Source organism: Taurulus bubalis (assembly GCF_910589615.1).
Source record: "Taurulus bubalis genome assembly, chromosome: 9".
NCBI lineage: Eukaryota > Metazoa > Chordata > Actinopteri > Perciformes > Cottidae > Taurulus > Taurulus bubalis.
In genome coordinates this window covers 16968516-16983252 of record NC_136597.1, presented here as the reverse complement: position 1 = coordinate 16983252, position 14737 = coordinate 16968516, and the positions used below count along the sequence as shown (strand labels likewise).

Below are 14737 nucleotides of genomic sequence, written 5' to 3'. Positions count from 1 at the left end.
TTATACGCCAGTTTAGGCCAACAGAAAGAGCTCTGTTTTCCATACTACATTTTTTTCCTCAAAATCAAGAGTGACTTAAAAGGATTACATAAATCATTCTGTGAACACAGCAGGCAGTCACATTGTATCTTTACTGTCTTTGCTACATTTGATCTGATTAACGAGCTGAACTAGATGCCATTGGCTATATGAAATAATGACTTCAGCAATCACTGCAGCTTGATAGACCTGTTGATGTTTCTGATATTTCTTTGTGGTCATGCACTGTGTCAAATATTAGCGTGAAGGGAACATTAGAAGTTGTGTGCTCTTGCAATAACGGTTGCAGATGGGTTACTAATTAGGCAGACGGAGGCTCCCGAGAACAGTCACCATATGGCAGAAGAATGGAATTAAGGGTCAACTTGTTGCTGCTCTTTCAATCTCTGCACTAATTGTTTTTCTTCTCATCACCCCCTTTCGTGATCCCCTCCAAGAAGGTGACCACATTTCATGGAAGGTTAAGCTACTTTGCTGATTTGAGCTGTATTCTCTTGAAGCCATTATTGTCATTGACAGGGCCAATATGGCGCAGAAGGAATGTCTTTAGCGTGGTGTAAGACTACCCTGTTAACCAGATGGTGAGGAACATCCATGTGGACTATAAGTGGAACACATAGTCCATATTGCTATGTTTTGTGTCTTGTTGATTAGTGCTAGTTAATCAGTTCACTTGTAGTCATTAACCTCTAAAACCTCAAGTCAATACTGTGGGCAGTCGTAGACGACTCATTGTGATTTTGGCCAGCAAATAGGCAAGACAACCATTGAAGCATCTTTGATGTAGACTTTATTTAGCTTATCTTATAATAACTGTCTGTTCAGAATTAATGAGCTGATTTGTGAAAGGCATTATAAGTAAAGTAAAGACTTAACAGGGGATAATTGAAATATATCGCTCTCTTGAGACTCTGAACGTTACCATAGAGCAGCCAAATCTATGAAGCTATTAAGTAGTGTGGGTGAGAGCTAAAATATATTGTTTTTCTTTTTCTTTTAAATATTCTTTGTTGAATTCAGTTGTGCCTGTAAGTGGGGTGTGCTCATTGGGGTAGAGTGGTCGTCCTGGAAACACAATGCAGTCGGTTCGATCCCTGGCCTCCTACAGTTCACATGTCGAAGTGTCCTCGAGCAAAACACTGAACCCCAGTGGCTCCGGGGCGCTTCATAGCAGCCCACTGCTCCTAAAATGCTAAGGATGGGTTAAATGCAGAGGCCAAATTTCAATTTCATGTATGTATCTATGTATAATGACAATTGTAATAAAGTTTTAAGTGGAGTGACTGGTTGATTTACCCTAATAGACAGTAAAGATTAAGAGGATAACAAATCAGCATTTGCTTACACAGCACTTGGTGCTAATCTCCTTGTCTTCCTTCAGAAAGCCCCTGGACCGCTCGCACTCATTCTGGCAGAGAGAAAGAAGGAAGAAGACAGCAAGTGATTATATTACATCAGAAACGACCAGAGAAAGGACAACAGCACTGGATCAATATCATAGAGCATTCCTGGAGTAACTCTCTGATGTCCTCTGAAGAAATTAGGCTTTAAAGCTTTTGTACAAAGAACTACAATTTTGTGTTTTAGGGGCATTGCCATGTGTCAACACTTCACATGAAAAAAGCTTTGATCCAGCCAGGCAAATACACAAAAAATACTTCATACAGAAGAGGAAGAGGAATTTTCGATCTGTTTATTGAACAAAGTTATCTAAAAATGGAGGACCACATGACCAAAATTAAAATGTTTTCTTCTGACACGTCTAATGACTTCACAAATGGACCTCAAGCAGGTGAGTCAATGCTTGATGTAATATGGAACTGTTGTATTGTAAAATATCTAACAAGGGTGCTAAACAATGACAACTACGTGCAAATATTTTCTGTACAGCAGATAAGAGTAATACTATTGATATTAGTTGAGTGTATTGCATATACAATTAAAAAGATTACACTAAAAAGAAAGAAGAAATAAATAAGAAAAATCTGTTCAATTAAGATGTCTGTTGAGCCTTTAAATGATGAGCAAAATGTTGAATATGTATTTCTGCTATCTGTCCTCTACAGAAATAAGTTCAGTCCCAGGGAAAGCAAATGTCCATGATCTGCTATGTAGAGTGTGTTGTGACTCGAGCAGTGGTAAACACTACGGGATCTATGCCTGCAACGGCTGCAGTGGCTTCTTCAAGCGCAGTGTGAGACGAAGACTCATCTACAGGTTTTTATAATAATATAATAGGGCAGTCTCAATTACCATCTGTTTAGAGAAATACAATTGTAACAATAAATTATTTGTATTTTAACATAGTGCTTAACTCTTAAGAACTGTATTTTTGTGTTGTGTATATCACAGGTGTCAGGCTGGAACTGGCAGGTGCCCCGTTGACAAGGCCCATCGGAACCAATGCCAAGCTTGTCGACTAAAGAAGTGTCTCCAAGCTGGCATGAACAAAGAAGGTGAATAAAATCAGATTAAGTTGACTGTGTAGAGTATATTATCTGTGTACATATCATTTATGTCATTCTACAAATTATCTAAAGCGGTGTCTGTTTTCACACAATATATTATTTACTTATCTTTTGGCAGCTGTGCAGAATGAACGGCAGCCTCGAAGCACAGCACATGTCAGTCTAGACTCTATAAATGTGGACACTAAAAAGGAGCACTTGGCCACCACACGGGAGCTCACCTCCTCTGCCGTCTACTCATCAGTCAACTGCAATCCTCTGGTCACCACCTCTGCTGCCGTACAGCCCTGCAGCAACCCCAATAACTACCACCGCTTTATGGTCAGCCTGCTTACTGCAGAAACCTGTGCAAAACTGGAGCCCGAGGATGGTGAGATCAAATGACAGAAATGAACTTAAGTTGGATACAACAAGTACCCACTTCTATGTAAAAATACACTTTATGATTTGCATTTTATGTCTGTGATAAGTGGAGTTCGCCTCTAGGATTATACAATAAGTGACAGAAATGTAGAATTTTCTTTTCTGAATTGTAATGATGCATTTAAACTTAACAAAATAAGATAAGATAGATAAGATAAAATAATCCTTTATAATAGACATCAGTATAAAATAGATACAAAAAACTGAAACAAAACAAGTCCAATGGATAATCAAACTGTAAAGGTATAATAAATAAGTAAACTGTAAAAAATAACAAAAGCTAAAATTACAATATATCAATATATTAATATTGTACTCCCATAAGCCTAAATATGTGTGTGACTCTTTTTGTAATGCACAGTGGAGGAGAATATTGATGTGACAACCAATGAATCAGAGAAAGATCGGACTCCCTCTGACTCTCGTCTGTCCCCGTACACCTCCAGCTGTCCAGAGAGCATATATGAGGCATCTGCACGACTCCTCTTTGTGTCTGTCAAGTGGGCAAAGAATTTGCCTGTTTTTGCTCACTTGCCATTTCGAGACCAGGTGAGACTGACTGACACATTTTTGTAGATTCACCAAAACTGATCGTGTGCAAGACTGATAATATTCATGTCTGTGACATCCTTAGGTAATTCTCCTAGAGGAAGTTTGGAGTGAGATGTTCCTCTTGTGTGCCATCCAGTGGTCGCTGCCCATGGACAGCTGTCCTCTTCTGTCTCTGCCAGATCTCTCTCCCACACAGCAGGCCAGGATCAGCCTCCCTACAGCTGACCTGCGCATCCTGGAAGAGGTCTTTAATCGCTTTAAGGCCCTAGCGGTGGACCCTACTGAGTTTGCCTGCCTGAAAGCGATTGTACTGTTCAGACCAGGTGAGGAGTTAATCCGTCAGCAATATTCATTTGTTACTGAATGGACATTGTAACTAATGACATGCTATTTAACTTGCAGAGACACGCAGCCTCAAAGACCCAGAGCAGGTGGAGAATCTGCAGGACCAGTCACAGATGTTGTTAGGTCAGCACATCCATTCACTATACCCCAGCCAAAGTGCCAGGTAAGACGGATGTAACTCTCTCTGACGGACTACAAAGATCTCCAAACATGAAAACATCACACACTTTTGTGAAACAGAAAGTTCACTCTCCTTTGCTCTTGTCCATCAAGGTTTGGGAGACTTTTACTTCTGCTGCCATCCCTCCACTTTGTGAGCTCTGAGAAAATAGAGCAGCTGTTCTTTCACAAAACCATTGGCAGCACACCCATGGAGAAGCTGCTGTGTGACATGTTCAAAAACTAAGACTAACTAACACAAGAAGGCAGGAAAGCTAAATGACACCTGCTTGGAAAGAGTCATAAACCAACTCTCAAGCAACATGTTTTCTGATTGTTTGTTTCACATATTGTGGTTGTGACTTCTTTCAAATTGCAGCTTACAACTGCAGGTAGATGGCGGCAGCAAAGCCAGATCTGGGTCGTTCCGTATGGACTGGTTGCAACTGGAGGCCACGTTGAAACTGAGCTGAAAGAGTTTCTAATGAACCTGCATGATTTCAACAGAATCCAATCCGGTGGAACAGATGACGTTAAGTCTTAAGCTTTAAGAATAACTATATAGAAATAGCCAATCTTCTTGCTGATGGTCTTGTTCACTTATCATACAGACGCATCTGTATTACATTGACATAGTTTGATTATTATGTCATTATTGTTATCAATATTTCAATTTAGTTTGCCAGAAAAACAGACATAACAAATGGTGTTGTGTAGGAGGGTACTCAGTTGGAAGCAAATCATTTGCATTGTGGTTTATGAAAATTAAGTTATGTATTTTGATTGTAAGTATTTGTCTTAAATAAATGGACATTTTGTATTGGACAAGTTTGGTCGTCTTTGGTCATGTTTTTCATTCTTTATCTGGTTTTACAGAACAAATTGAATGCATAACACAAGACGTATTACATAAAGCTTACACTATATAGCAGACACTATACAGAATATATGATAATTTTATTAATATGACTTTGAGCCTGACTATAGTATTGACCAATTTAAGTTGTTTGAGCTAATGTACAGACCAGAGAGATGATATTGTGATATTGGCCTCAAAAAACAAATACTGGTTTGGATCTATGATGATTTGTCTCCTTGGAAATATTTATTAAGGCTACAGAGTGTACTTAATGACAATATCACTAGTTGTCTTCCATCCTTGGGGATCTTTCCATGGTGTCAGACAATTACAAAATACAGTACAGCACAGTAACATCTGACTATAAGAATATCTGAAACGGGAGACCATGAAAGAAACAGGTTTATCAATGTGGGGCTACAGTATGTCCTGGAACGTAAACTGCAGTTGGGCTGCAGGAACGTTAGGTGGCGGTAGTGAGCATATTTACTGCTGAATAGCCTACGAACCGTCAGTAAACACAGAGAAGAAGAGCTGGACCAAAATACGGAAGAACTTCACGCTACCTAGCATAGTGAGCGAAAGCACCTTGCATTTTAGTAACAGTGCCTACTCTGTTTACTTTTACGGGGCGGTTTGGGGCTGATAGCTGTAGCATGTATTGAAATAGGAAATATCAGTTCTTTGTTTACCCAACAATGTTTAGCAAGTCGTATCAGCCGCTCCCTCAGAAGGACACCAACTATCCGAGGACTCCTGGCTTGTTTGTGGACTCTAACAGCTTCACACAGCACGGCTACTACCAAGGGTTTTCTTTTGATAACGTCCCCAAAGTTTCTGAAAACGACTTCACCGGTAGGTAATTAACATTATGTAGCTAGCTAACTAGTAGTTAACTATTTTTGTACCTGGTGAGTGTGGGGTTAAGAGTGCTTGTAATTTAGTTTATGACTGTAAGGAGGGAGACAACTGGCTAAAATCAAACAAACCAATAACCCACATAGTTTAATAAAAGCAACAAGATCATTGCCCTTTAACTATTTAACTGTCTAAATGTGAGATTTGTTAGTATTATTACGATTAGTCGATTGCATTTTTTGTGTCAACATTACCTTTAACTCTATTGTCCTCAAGCAGGGTTCATACGGTCATGGAAAACCTGCAAAAGTCATGGCATTTTAAACTGTTTATTTCCAGGCCTGGAAAAGTCCTTGAAAAATAAAATCCCAAAAGTTTTGTAAAAGTCATGTAAATGTGTTATACTCATGTGTTCGTGTCGTTCATTTACGCTGAGTTTGAAATAATGAATATGCTTTTAAAAGAACGACCCTCAAAATATAAGCAGGCATACATACATGCAATCTATATAAATGTTTATTCTTTTAATCAAACTATTGTCTCCTTCATTTGTGTCATTTAAGGTTTACTGTATGCTTTCTATTCTCATTGTTAGTTTAAATACTACATTTTCATATTTACACCCAGATTTCACTAAATGTTTGGTCATGGAAATTTGGTGAAAAGTCATGGAAATCCATTGGTCAGAATGTGTATGAACCCTGCTCAAGGGAAATATGTCTTTCATTCAGGTAAAATACAATACACTCACAGAGTTTATTAAAAAATAAAGGATATCAAATATATAATAAATGTATGGACAACATGTGCCAAATATCATTGCAAATGAACGTATTAAAGGTTTGCAGACTTGCATGAGACAAATGGAGAAAAAAAGGGCATATAATTAAGTTCCTAGAATGAGTCAAGCTTTAAAATACTACACCCCAAACATCCAATAATACAATATCATGTTTCCTAAAGCCCTTCCTGTCGAGTTGTCTCCAATCCCAAGTTGAAAGCTCCTCTTAAAGCCAAAGATGAGATGCCATCATAAACTGTATTACAGGTATAACTGGTTTGCTGAAAATACCTTAAAGACGAAGACTTTTTTTGTTTCTATTCTTTAAGATGCCTCCCAAGGATGGCTGTCCTGGATCTGCAACCTGATTGTCATCTTCCTTGTCTACATCTTCACATTCATAACATTTCCTATAGCAGGATGGTTTGTACTGAAAGTAAGATAAAATATCTCATCAGTTATTCCTACAGCATGTCTACTAACTGAAGAGAATAAAAACAACTAACTCTGACTCATCTTGTCCATAGACTGTGCCTAACTACCAGAGGATAGTAGTGTTTCGTCTGGGTCGAGTTGGTCCTCCCAAGGGCCCTGGTATTGTTCTTGTGCTGCCCCTCATTGACCAGTGGCAGAGAGTAGACCTGCGCACCCGTGCTTTTAACATCCCTCCCTGCCAGGTAAACCACTATACTGAGTTCATCACTAGTTACCGAAGCAGTTGTGATGGACAACTTGTTCAAGTTCTTACTCATTGACACAGGAAAATATAGAAAAAAAACCTCCTACATCTTCTACAATTTACAATTTTTTTTTTAACATTAAGTCTGAACTAATTACATTCAATTAAATTCAGATAAACTTCTGAATGCATTTTTGCACAGGAGGGTGACTGGAATTTGTTCCCCATTACGTCCATTGAAAATGCATTCGACGTAAATATCTTAATGACCTGGAATGATTACAGCAAGCAAAATCTGTTTTGATTTATTTCGTCCAACAGGTGGCAGTCTTGGTGCACGGTTAGAGTGCTGAATGTTTTGTTTTTAGTCTCATATCTTTGCCCCCATAAACTTAATGCAGATGGCATTTTTAAAGCTTAAGCATTTGTCACAGTTATAAGCTGTTTAATAAAAATTATCCTTTCCGTTTTTGGGAAAGTAACCACAGAACCATTGCTGTAATTCGTAACTGCATTTCAATACAGGTAATGTGTCACGTCACGCCGATGTCACTTGTGTCTTAATGGTGTCAAGACTCTCCTATATTTTTTAAAGTGGGACAAGTGTGAAATGTTCAGTAGTGGGTGTCCAGCCCATATAAAACATAATTCTGCTACTGTAGGTGATCACTCTGGATGGCGGTGAGCTGTTAGTAGGAGCAGACATCCAGTTCAGGATCTGGAGCCCCGTCATGTCAGTACTATCAGTCCAGGACCTGAATGTCTCAACCAGGATGACTGCACAGAAGGCTTTGACCTTCAGCCTGGCTAAGAAGACTGTCAGGGAGATCCAGACTCAGAGAGTCAAACTTGGAGAATATCTTGGGGTGAGACAACACTGGACCTTTTCTCTGCTGGCTTTTCACTGTTTTACATCAAACTTACATCCTTTATTGCTCTGTACAGATGGACATAAATGAGATGACGCGACCCTGGGGGCTGGAGGTGGACAGGGTAGAGCTTACCCTGGGCTCTCTACTAAAAGCACCTGGGGTAGAACCCTCCGGACCACAAATAATGCCACCTTCAGTGCCTGGACTTGAAGGCCTCACTGGCTCCATTCAGCAGTTGGCCATGCACTTTCTGGGCAACAGTGGTATTTCACAGCCTCAAAAAGGTATGGCCTCACACTTAGCATAACGTTTTTTGTACAACATGGACCCATTCTGATAATGTTGTACATTACACCTCTGTCTTTTCTCTTCAGACGACAGCATAACTTTTACAGATGAGCTCAGCAGTGCCCCTGAGGAAGTTGTGGCCACACCAGGTTCTGTTGAAGAGCTGCTTGGCCGGGTCCAGCTCGTGCTCTCAGAAACGTTGGTCAGCCAGGTTGGGGCTAGCTTTCAATTTAACATAAGCTTGGAAGATGGACAACATCACAGTTACTACGTGGATCTGAGCCAAGGTGATGGTTAATTTTATACTGTAAATATGCCACAATTATAAGGGCATTGTCATTGAGATACACACAGCATCTGAATGCAAGTTGTGCTCAATCTGTCAAATAAAGCTCAACTGTTTAAGTTTATAAAAAAGTACAGTGACATAAATATCAAGTATCTCCATTGCTCTGTGTGTTCTCTGTAGGAATCGGTGCAGCTGGAGCAGGGTCCTTGTGCAGAGAGCCAGATGTGACACTGAGTTTAAGTGTCAGCGACCTTCTGGCCATGTTCCAGGGCGGGCTACAACCATTTGCTGCCTACACCAGTGGCAGACTCAAAATCCAGGGAGACATTAAGACTGCCATGAAGCTGGAAGAACTCATAAAGCTACTTAAAAATAGGGTTGGAAATCTTGAGAAATTCGAAACAGTACACTAGATTTGAAAAAGGATCCAGCGTAAAACCAAGCCAATTTTTTTACAATGAAGGCAGCTTGCAGGACTAGCTCCAGAAGGCAAGACTGACAGCCTGTTCCTTAAGCACTCCCTCCATAGCATCTCCACCAAAATTATCATAATGAACACATTAGTAGTTCATTTGGCCCAAATCAAATTATTGGATGGGCTTATTACAGTGCTGGCAGATTGTAAAGTGAATTTCAACAAATATAACAATAAATGTTTTCGTTCATGATCAGATTGTGCATAATCAAACAAAAATGAATTTAACATGGTTACTTTGTGCATAATCAGAGCAATTTTCCTTACAATTACCAACCCTAGCTTTAAGAAATTAGGTTCATAAGATTTCCATGTGTATTTATTAAATCTTTTTAGATATACAGTACTGTATATGTTAATTAAATGTGTTATAAACAAGAGTTTCTCTTATGGCCTTGTCTTTCTTCAGAAATCAAAGCAAATGCTTGTTTACAAAAACAACAAACCTTCTGAAGGTCTTTAGGCCCAATGTTAGTTGGCATAGTCTCACTTTTTACAAACAGATGATTGCAGGGTGCTATGACACAAGATTACATATCAGACTATAGGACTTCATTTCCCTAACGTGATAGCAAGCTAGTCAGCTTGCTTTCACGTTAGGGAAATGAAGCCGCTGTAGACATCTTAACGCTGATTGGCCAAGACTCGACACGTCAAAGATCTTCTATTGCTAAGATGATCACAACCTCAGTTTTTTTTCGTGTCCCACTCCAATCTCAGAAACGGCGGGCAGTTGACACGACCCCCCCACAAAAACAAAAACTCTTCGGATCTACACGATTCACATAGGTTACCTATCTTGGTTTCAAAACAGCGAATTTCGCCAAGAGGTGAGGGATTTTCATGTCTTAAGTGGGAAGAAGAAAAATCACAATAATATAATCTATAAAGAAAGAAGATATAATGTAAAATGAAAATGTAACTAATCTAATCCCATAAATCACACCAGACAGCATGCCTCAGAAACTACTTTGAGAATTACTGGTTTAGTTCCTTTAATAATATCGCCATTAAACTTCTCAGATGGTCTGATAAAAAAAAATTAAGAACGGTAGTGTGTGTGTATATATATTTTGTAGACTTAATACTTACAATATGCAATACTGCTGTACTATACTGAATATTGTTTTGCTACTACTACATTTCACTTCATAATATTACACTTATATGCCATAATATGTATGATGTACTAGCCTTTTTATTTTTTAATTTGACCAAATTATGTCATACTTTTATACCACTTTACTTTGAGGAGACCTCACTGTTAGTCTAACACACTGAATAATGTTTCCACCAGGTAAACCTGAACATGCACATTTCTCTCTGTGTGACAGCGATTATAACCGCATAACTATATAGATTATAATTAGCTGGAGGATACACTTTTTCCTACATGTAGATCTTAAACCCTTAAATATAAACAGGAGCCCGGCCACCCTACGGAGGAAACTCATTTAGTTTTTTTTATTAAAATAAAAGTTGGATAAAATATCCACGCCAGTAATCTCACTCGCTGTCTCTCCAACAACGTTAGCAGCTTCATTTCCCTAACGTGATAGCAAACTAGTCAGCTAGTCTAGCTTCTCGACGAGTGACGCTGTTCAGCACTGACTTGTTCAACTTGTTCAACTGGAGAGCCTTGATCAGCAAAGGGGGACAGACTATTTAGCCCAGCCTACTTGTTTTGCACCAGATGTCCCTGGGAGAGTCAGGGAAGCTGTTGAAGGTAGAGCAGAGTGAACATTTTTGTTGTTGGGATGGCCAGGTGGAGTGTGTGGCGCAGCCCCGTGACAGTGTCCCTGTCCTGGATAGGAGAGCTGACAACAGGTGTGCGCTGCGGTAGCAGTATCCCGGTCGTCAGACAGGTGTACTCAGACAGCAGCAGCATTGTCAAGCCTTTTAGTGAGATTCCTGGACTGTGGAAAAATGGGGTGGCCAACTTGTATAATTTTTGGAAACTGGATGGCTTCAAAAACCTTCACCGCATCATGTTACAGAACTTCAACACTTTTGGACCCATTTACAGGTATGGAATAATTCTTAAGTAAAATAATTATATACGACTTATCGTCAAGGTCTATCTTAAGTAAACAGTAACATAAGTAGACAAAACAAATGTTCTGGTCCAAATATAAATATTTTTTCATTTAAGTATTTGTGACAGAATATCCACAAGGTCATGCTTTCTAAAAACATTTTTAACCCTTTTGTTCTCTGTCAGAGAAAAAGTAGGTTACTATGATAGTGTGAATATCATCAATCCTGAAGATGCTGCTATCCTGTTCAAAGCGGAGGGCCATCATCCTAAAAGGCTGAAAGTTGAAGCCTGGACGTCATACAGAGACTTCAGGAATCGCAAATATGGAGTTCTATTAAAGTATGTGCTCTAATTATTCCGTTCTACATGTATAAATTCTGTTTTACCAATATTTTGACACTTGTGGAACCAAAGGTTTACTAAGTGTTACTGTGCTTATTAGTTTCCTTGCGAGTTGAATTTAACGTCCAATCTTCTCACAGGAATGGAGAAGACTGGAGATCAAACCGTGTGATTCTCAACAAGGAGGTGATTTCCCCAAAGATGCTTGGAAACTTTGTGCCTTTGCTGGACGAAGTGGGGCAGGATTTTGTGGCCAGAGTTCACAAAAAGATAAAGCGAAATGGTCAGAACAAATGGACCACCGACCTTTCTCAAGAGCTTTTTAAATATGCACTGGAGTGTAAGTATGACTTTAACCTCTTTTATCTCCATATAGAATGTATTTCTCTCACTGTGTCAGTGCTTTTATATTGCTCATCTTTGTCTCATGTTTGGTCTGCTCTTCACAGCGGTGAGCTCAGTGTTGTATGGGGAGCGTCTCGGTTTGATGCAGGACTACATTGATCCTGAAGCTCAACATTTCATTGACTGCATCACCCTCATGTTCAAGACTACCTCACCCATGCTGTACATTCCTCCTGCTCTGTTGAGGCGGATTGGAGCGAAGGTGTGGCGGGACCATGTGCAGGCTTGGGATGGGATCTTCAACCAAGGTAAGGACTAAGGAAACAAACCAGATGAAACTGTTACGTATTGCTTTCACTGGCACCAGAAGGTTCTCACTTCTGTTATTCGAAAATCCTATTTTCTGATTCTTATGTTTGCATATTGAATGTGAAGCAGTTTCTTACTACTATTGATATTGTTTTGGTGCATCAGCGGACCGCTGCATTCACAACATCTACAGGCAGTTACGTCAGGATGATGGCACTTCAAAGAAATACCCAGGAGTCTTGGCTAGCCTGCTCATGCTGGACAAGCTGTCCATTGAAGACATTAAGGCCAGTATCACTGAGCTAATGGCTGGAGGAGTGGATACTGTAAGAAGAAAAATTATATGTATATACTTGATTTTTTTTCTCCAGAATGTGACTTCTTTTTGGCTTTCTGCATAATTCTTTTTGTGCATTTCAGACTTCTATAACGCTGCTGTGGACATTGTATGAACTAGCTCGGCACCCCACCCTCCAGGAGGAGCTGAGAGCAGAAGTGACTACAGCCCGGGCTGAAAGCCAGGGAGACATGCTGGAGATGCTGAAGCGAATTCCATTGATCAAAGGAGCTCTGAAGGAAACACTGAGGTGTAAAAAATTACAGTGTCAGATATGTAATGATACTGTAGAGATGTTAGATGCCAATTTTTAGGAAATGGTTTCCACTAGTTCATATTTGCTCTAAAATTGACCTTTTGTAGTTTACCAAGTTCTGCCATCTTCTTGCAAGTGTCCTTAATATAGATTGTTTTCCCCCCCTCTGATTCCTCAGGTTGCACCCAGTTGCAGTGAGCTTGCAAAGATACATAACACAAGATATTATTATTCAAAACTACCACATCCCGGCTGGGGTGAGAGGCACTTCAAAATATAACATGTTTTTGTATTGAAGCACTGTTCTAAAAACTAAGCAAGTGTTTTGTTTCTATGTGTTTAGACTCTCGTTCAGTTAGGACTGTATGCCATGGGCAGAGACCCCAAAGTGTTTGCCCGTCCGGAGCAGTATCAGCCGTCCCGCTGGCTGAGGACAGAGACGCACTACTTCAGGAGTCTGGGCTTCGGCTTCGGCCCCCGTCAGTGTTTAGGACGCAGAATAGCTGAGACAGAGATGCAACTCTTCCTTATCCATGTGAGATATTTAGAGATTATAGAGTATTCTGCGGCTCATTTACATTGCATTTTAACTGTGTGCATTGTCTTCTGTGTTTGCAGATGCTGGAGAACTTCCGAGTGGAGAAACAGCGCCATGTGGAAGTGCAGAGTACCTTTGAGCTCATTCTCTTACCAGAGAAACCTATAATATTGACTTTGAAGCCTCTACATACTAGTCGGTGACAGTCTGTGTGCATGATAAGCCAGGCTCATTTCTAGGAAGGGCTTCACAAAGCACCACAATATAAACACTAAATAAAATATTCCAACCATAGATGTTGATGGAAAGCAAGAAAACATTGGGAAAGAAAAAGCCCAAAACGTGCATGAACAAATTACCTCAGTAAATCAATAACCAGTGAGTAGTAATTATATGTACCGTTTCTTATTTGGCGAGTAATTTGAACAATGATGAAAAAGTGTAGTGTGTGTGTACAATATAATACAAAACATGGAATGTACAGATGCTTTTTTCCAAGTTTATAATGGCAAAATATGAACTATACAGCAGTGATGAATAAAACAATACAAATTCAAATCTGTCTGGTAATATATCATTTTATTAAATATTTGAATATCAACATATATTAATTCAAAGAAAACTGTTTGTTTGTGTGTGTTTGTCTGATTAGTTAATTTATAGATCATTTCACAGACTTCGGCTGCTTCTGTCTGCTTTGCTGTTACAATGATTCTGATACAGATCTCTGTAAGAAGCAGATCAAATATAAATTATTATGCACAGTGTGTGTTATGTAAAAAGAATACTAACTGCACTCAACTGACCGAAGGAACATTGTGTAGGATTGTGGTGGATGTCCGGACAAAGCCGTGCCTGTGCTCACTCAGTTTGGTCAACATTTCCTGTTTCTGTCTCCCCCATAGTTTAGAGTTCTCCTCCAGCTGTAATACATGCAAAGCCTCACTTAATTTCCGCTTCACCACAAATGAGAAACGTATCAGTTAATAGGATATTATATTTATATTAGGAGTAAATAGATAATCCATTTTCTTTGTATTTTCACCTGAGCCTCCAGTGTTTGGACTCTTGCCTCAGCCTTCTCCAGTTTATTTAGTAAACTCAGTTTCTCCTTGACTGGCAGTGATTTTTTTGTCTGAGGGGAACATGACAAGACAATTTGAGATGTCAGTAACTGCAAGACAATATTTAAGTGGTACAATAAGATTTAAAAAATACATTCTCCAAACCATATCTGAACTGTAGTCAATCCTCTTCAAATCTAATGAGAATTGTAATCCATTTGTACATCACACTGTGTGAGTACTGGCTTGGCTGCAGGAGTACCTGTGCTATCTGCTGTATGGTGACTGGAGCAGGCTGCTGCCGAATCCTGTCCAGCTCTCCTCTGAGACGAGTGTTTTCTGCTGCCAGGGCCAACACACTCTCTTCCTTTTGGGGCCCGGTTTCCCCTACACAGTAGGAGAGAGATGTTCTGGCTTCTGC

General features: G+C 39.6%; 3 protein-coding genes across 3 annotated transcripts; all 3 read left to right on the top strand.

Annotated features, from left to right (window-relative positions):
* Window positions 1-1782: 1782 nt before the first annotated feature.
* On the top strand, window positions 1783-4233 carry LOC306741005 (photoreceptor-specific nuclear receptor-like; the record flags this gene model as incomplete). Its single annotated transcript, XM_079223256.1, has 8 exons — window positions 1783-1831; window positions 2106-2256; window positions 2392-2495; window positions 2626-2877; window positions 3292-3479; window positions 3565-3805; window positions 3885-3990; window positions 4101-4233. The coding sequence occupies 8 exons, from the start codon at window positions 1783-1785 to the stop codon at window positions 4231-4233; spliced, it is 1224 nt and encodes a 407-aa protein (XP_079079382.1).
* Window positions 4234-5451: 1218 nt separating this feature from the next.
* Window positions 5452-9459, top strand: stoml1 (stomatin (EPB72)-like 1). Its single transcript, XM_079223531.1, has 7 exons — window positions 5452-5700; window positions 6814-6920; window positions 7012-7161; window positions 7826-8029; window positions 8109-8319; window positions 8410-8610; window positions 8793-9459. Exons 1-7 carry the CDS (start codon window positions 5544-5546, stop codon window positions 9023-9025), a joined length of 1263 nt encoding a protein of 420 aa, XP_079079657.1. The 5' UTR covers window positions 5452-5543; the 3' UTR covers window positions 9026-9459.
* A 1385-nt stretch (window positions 9460-10844) lies between these two features.
* On the top strand, window positions 10845-13777 carry cyp11a1.2 (cytochrome P450 family 11 subfamily A member 1, tandem duplicate 2; the record flags this gene model as incomplete). Its single annotated transcript, XM_079224342.1, has 9 exons — window positions 10845-11113; window positions 11309-11464; window positions 11608-11807; window positions 11917-12120; window positions 12287-12447; window positions 12542-12708; window positions 12893-12971; window positions 13058-13249; window positions 13333-13777. 9 exons carry the CDS (start codon window positions 10845-10847, stop codon window positions 13453-13455), a joined length of 1551 nt encoding a protein of 516 aa, XP_079080468.1. The 3' UTR covers window positions 13456-13777.
* Between the last annotated feature and the right edge of the window lie 960 nt (window positions 13778-14737).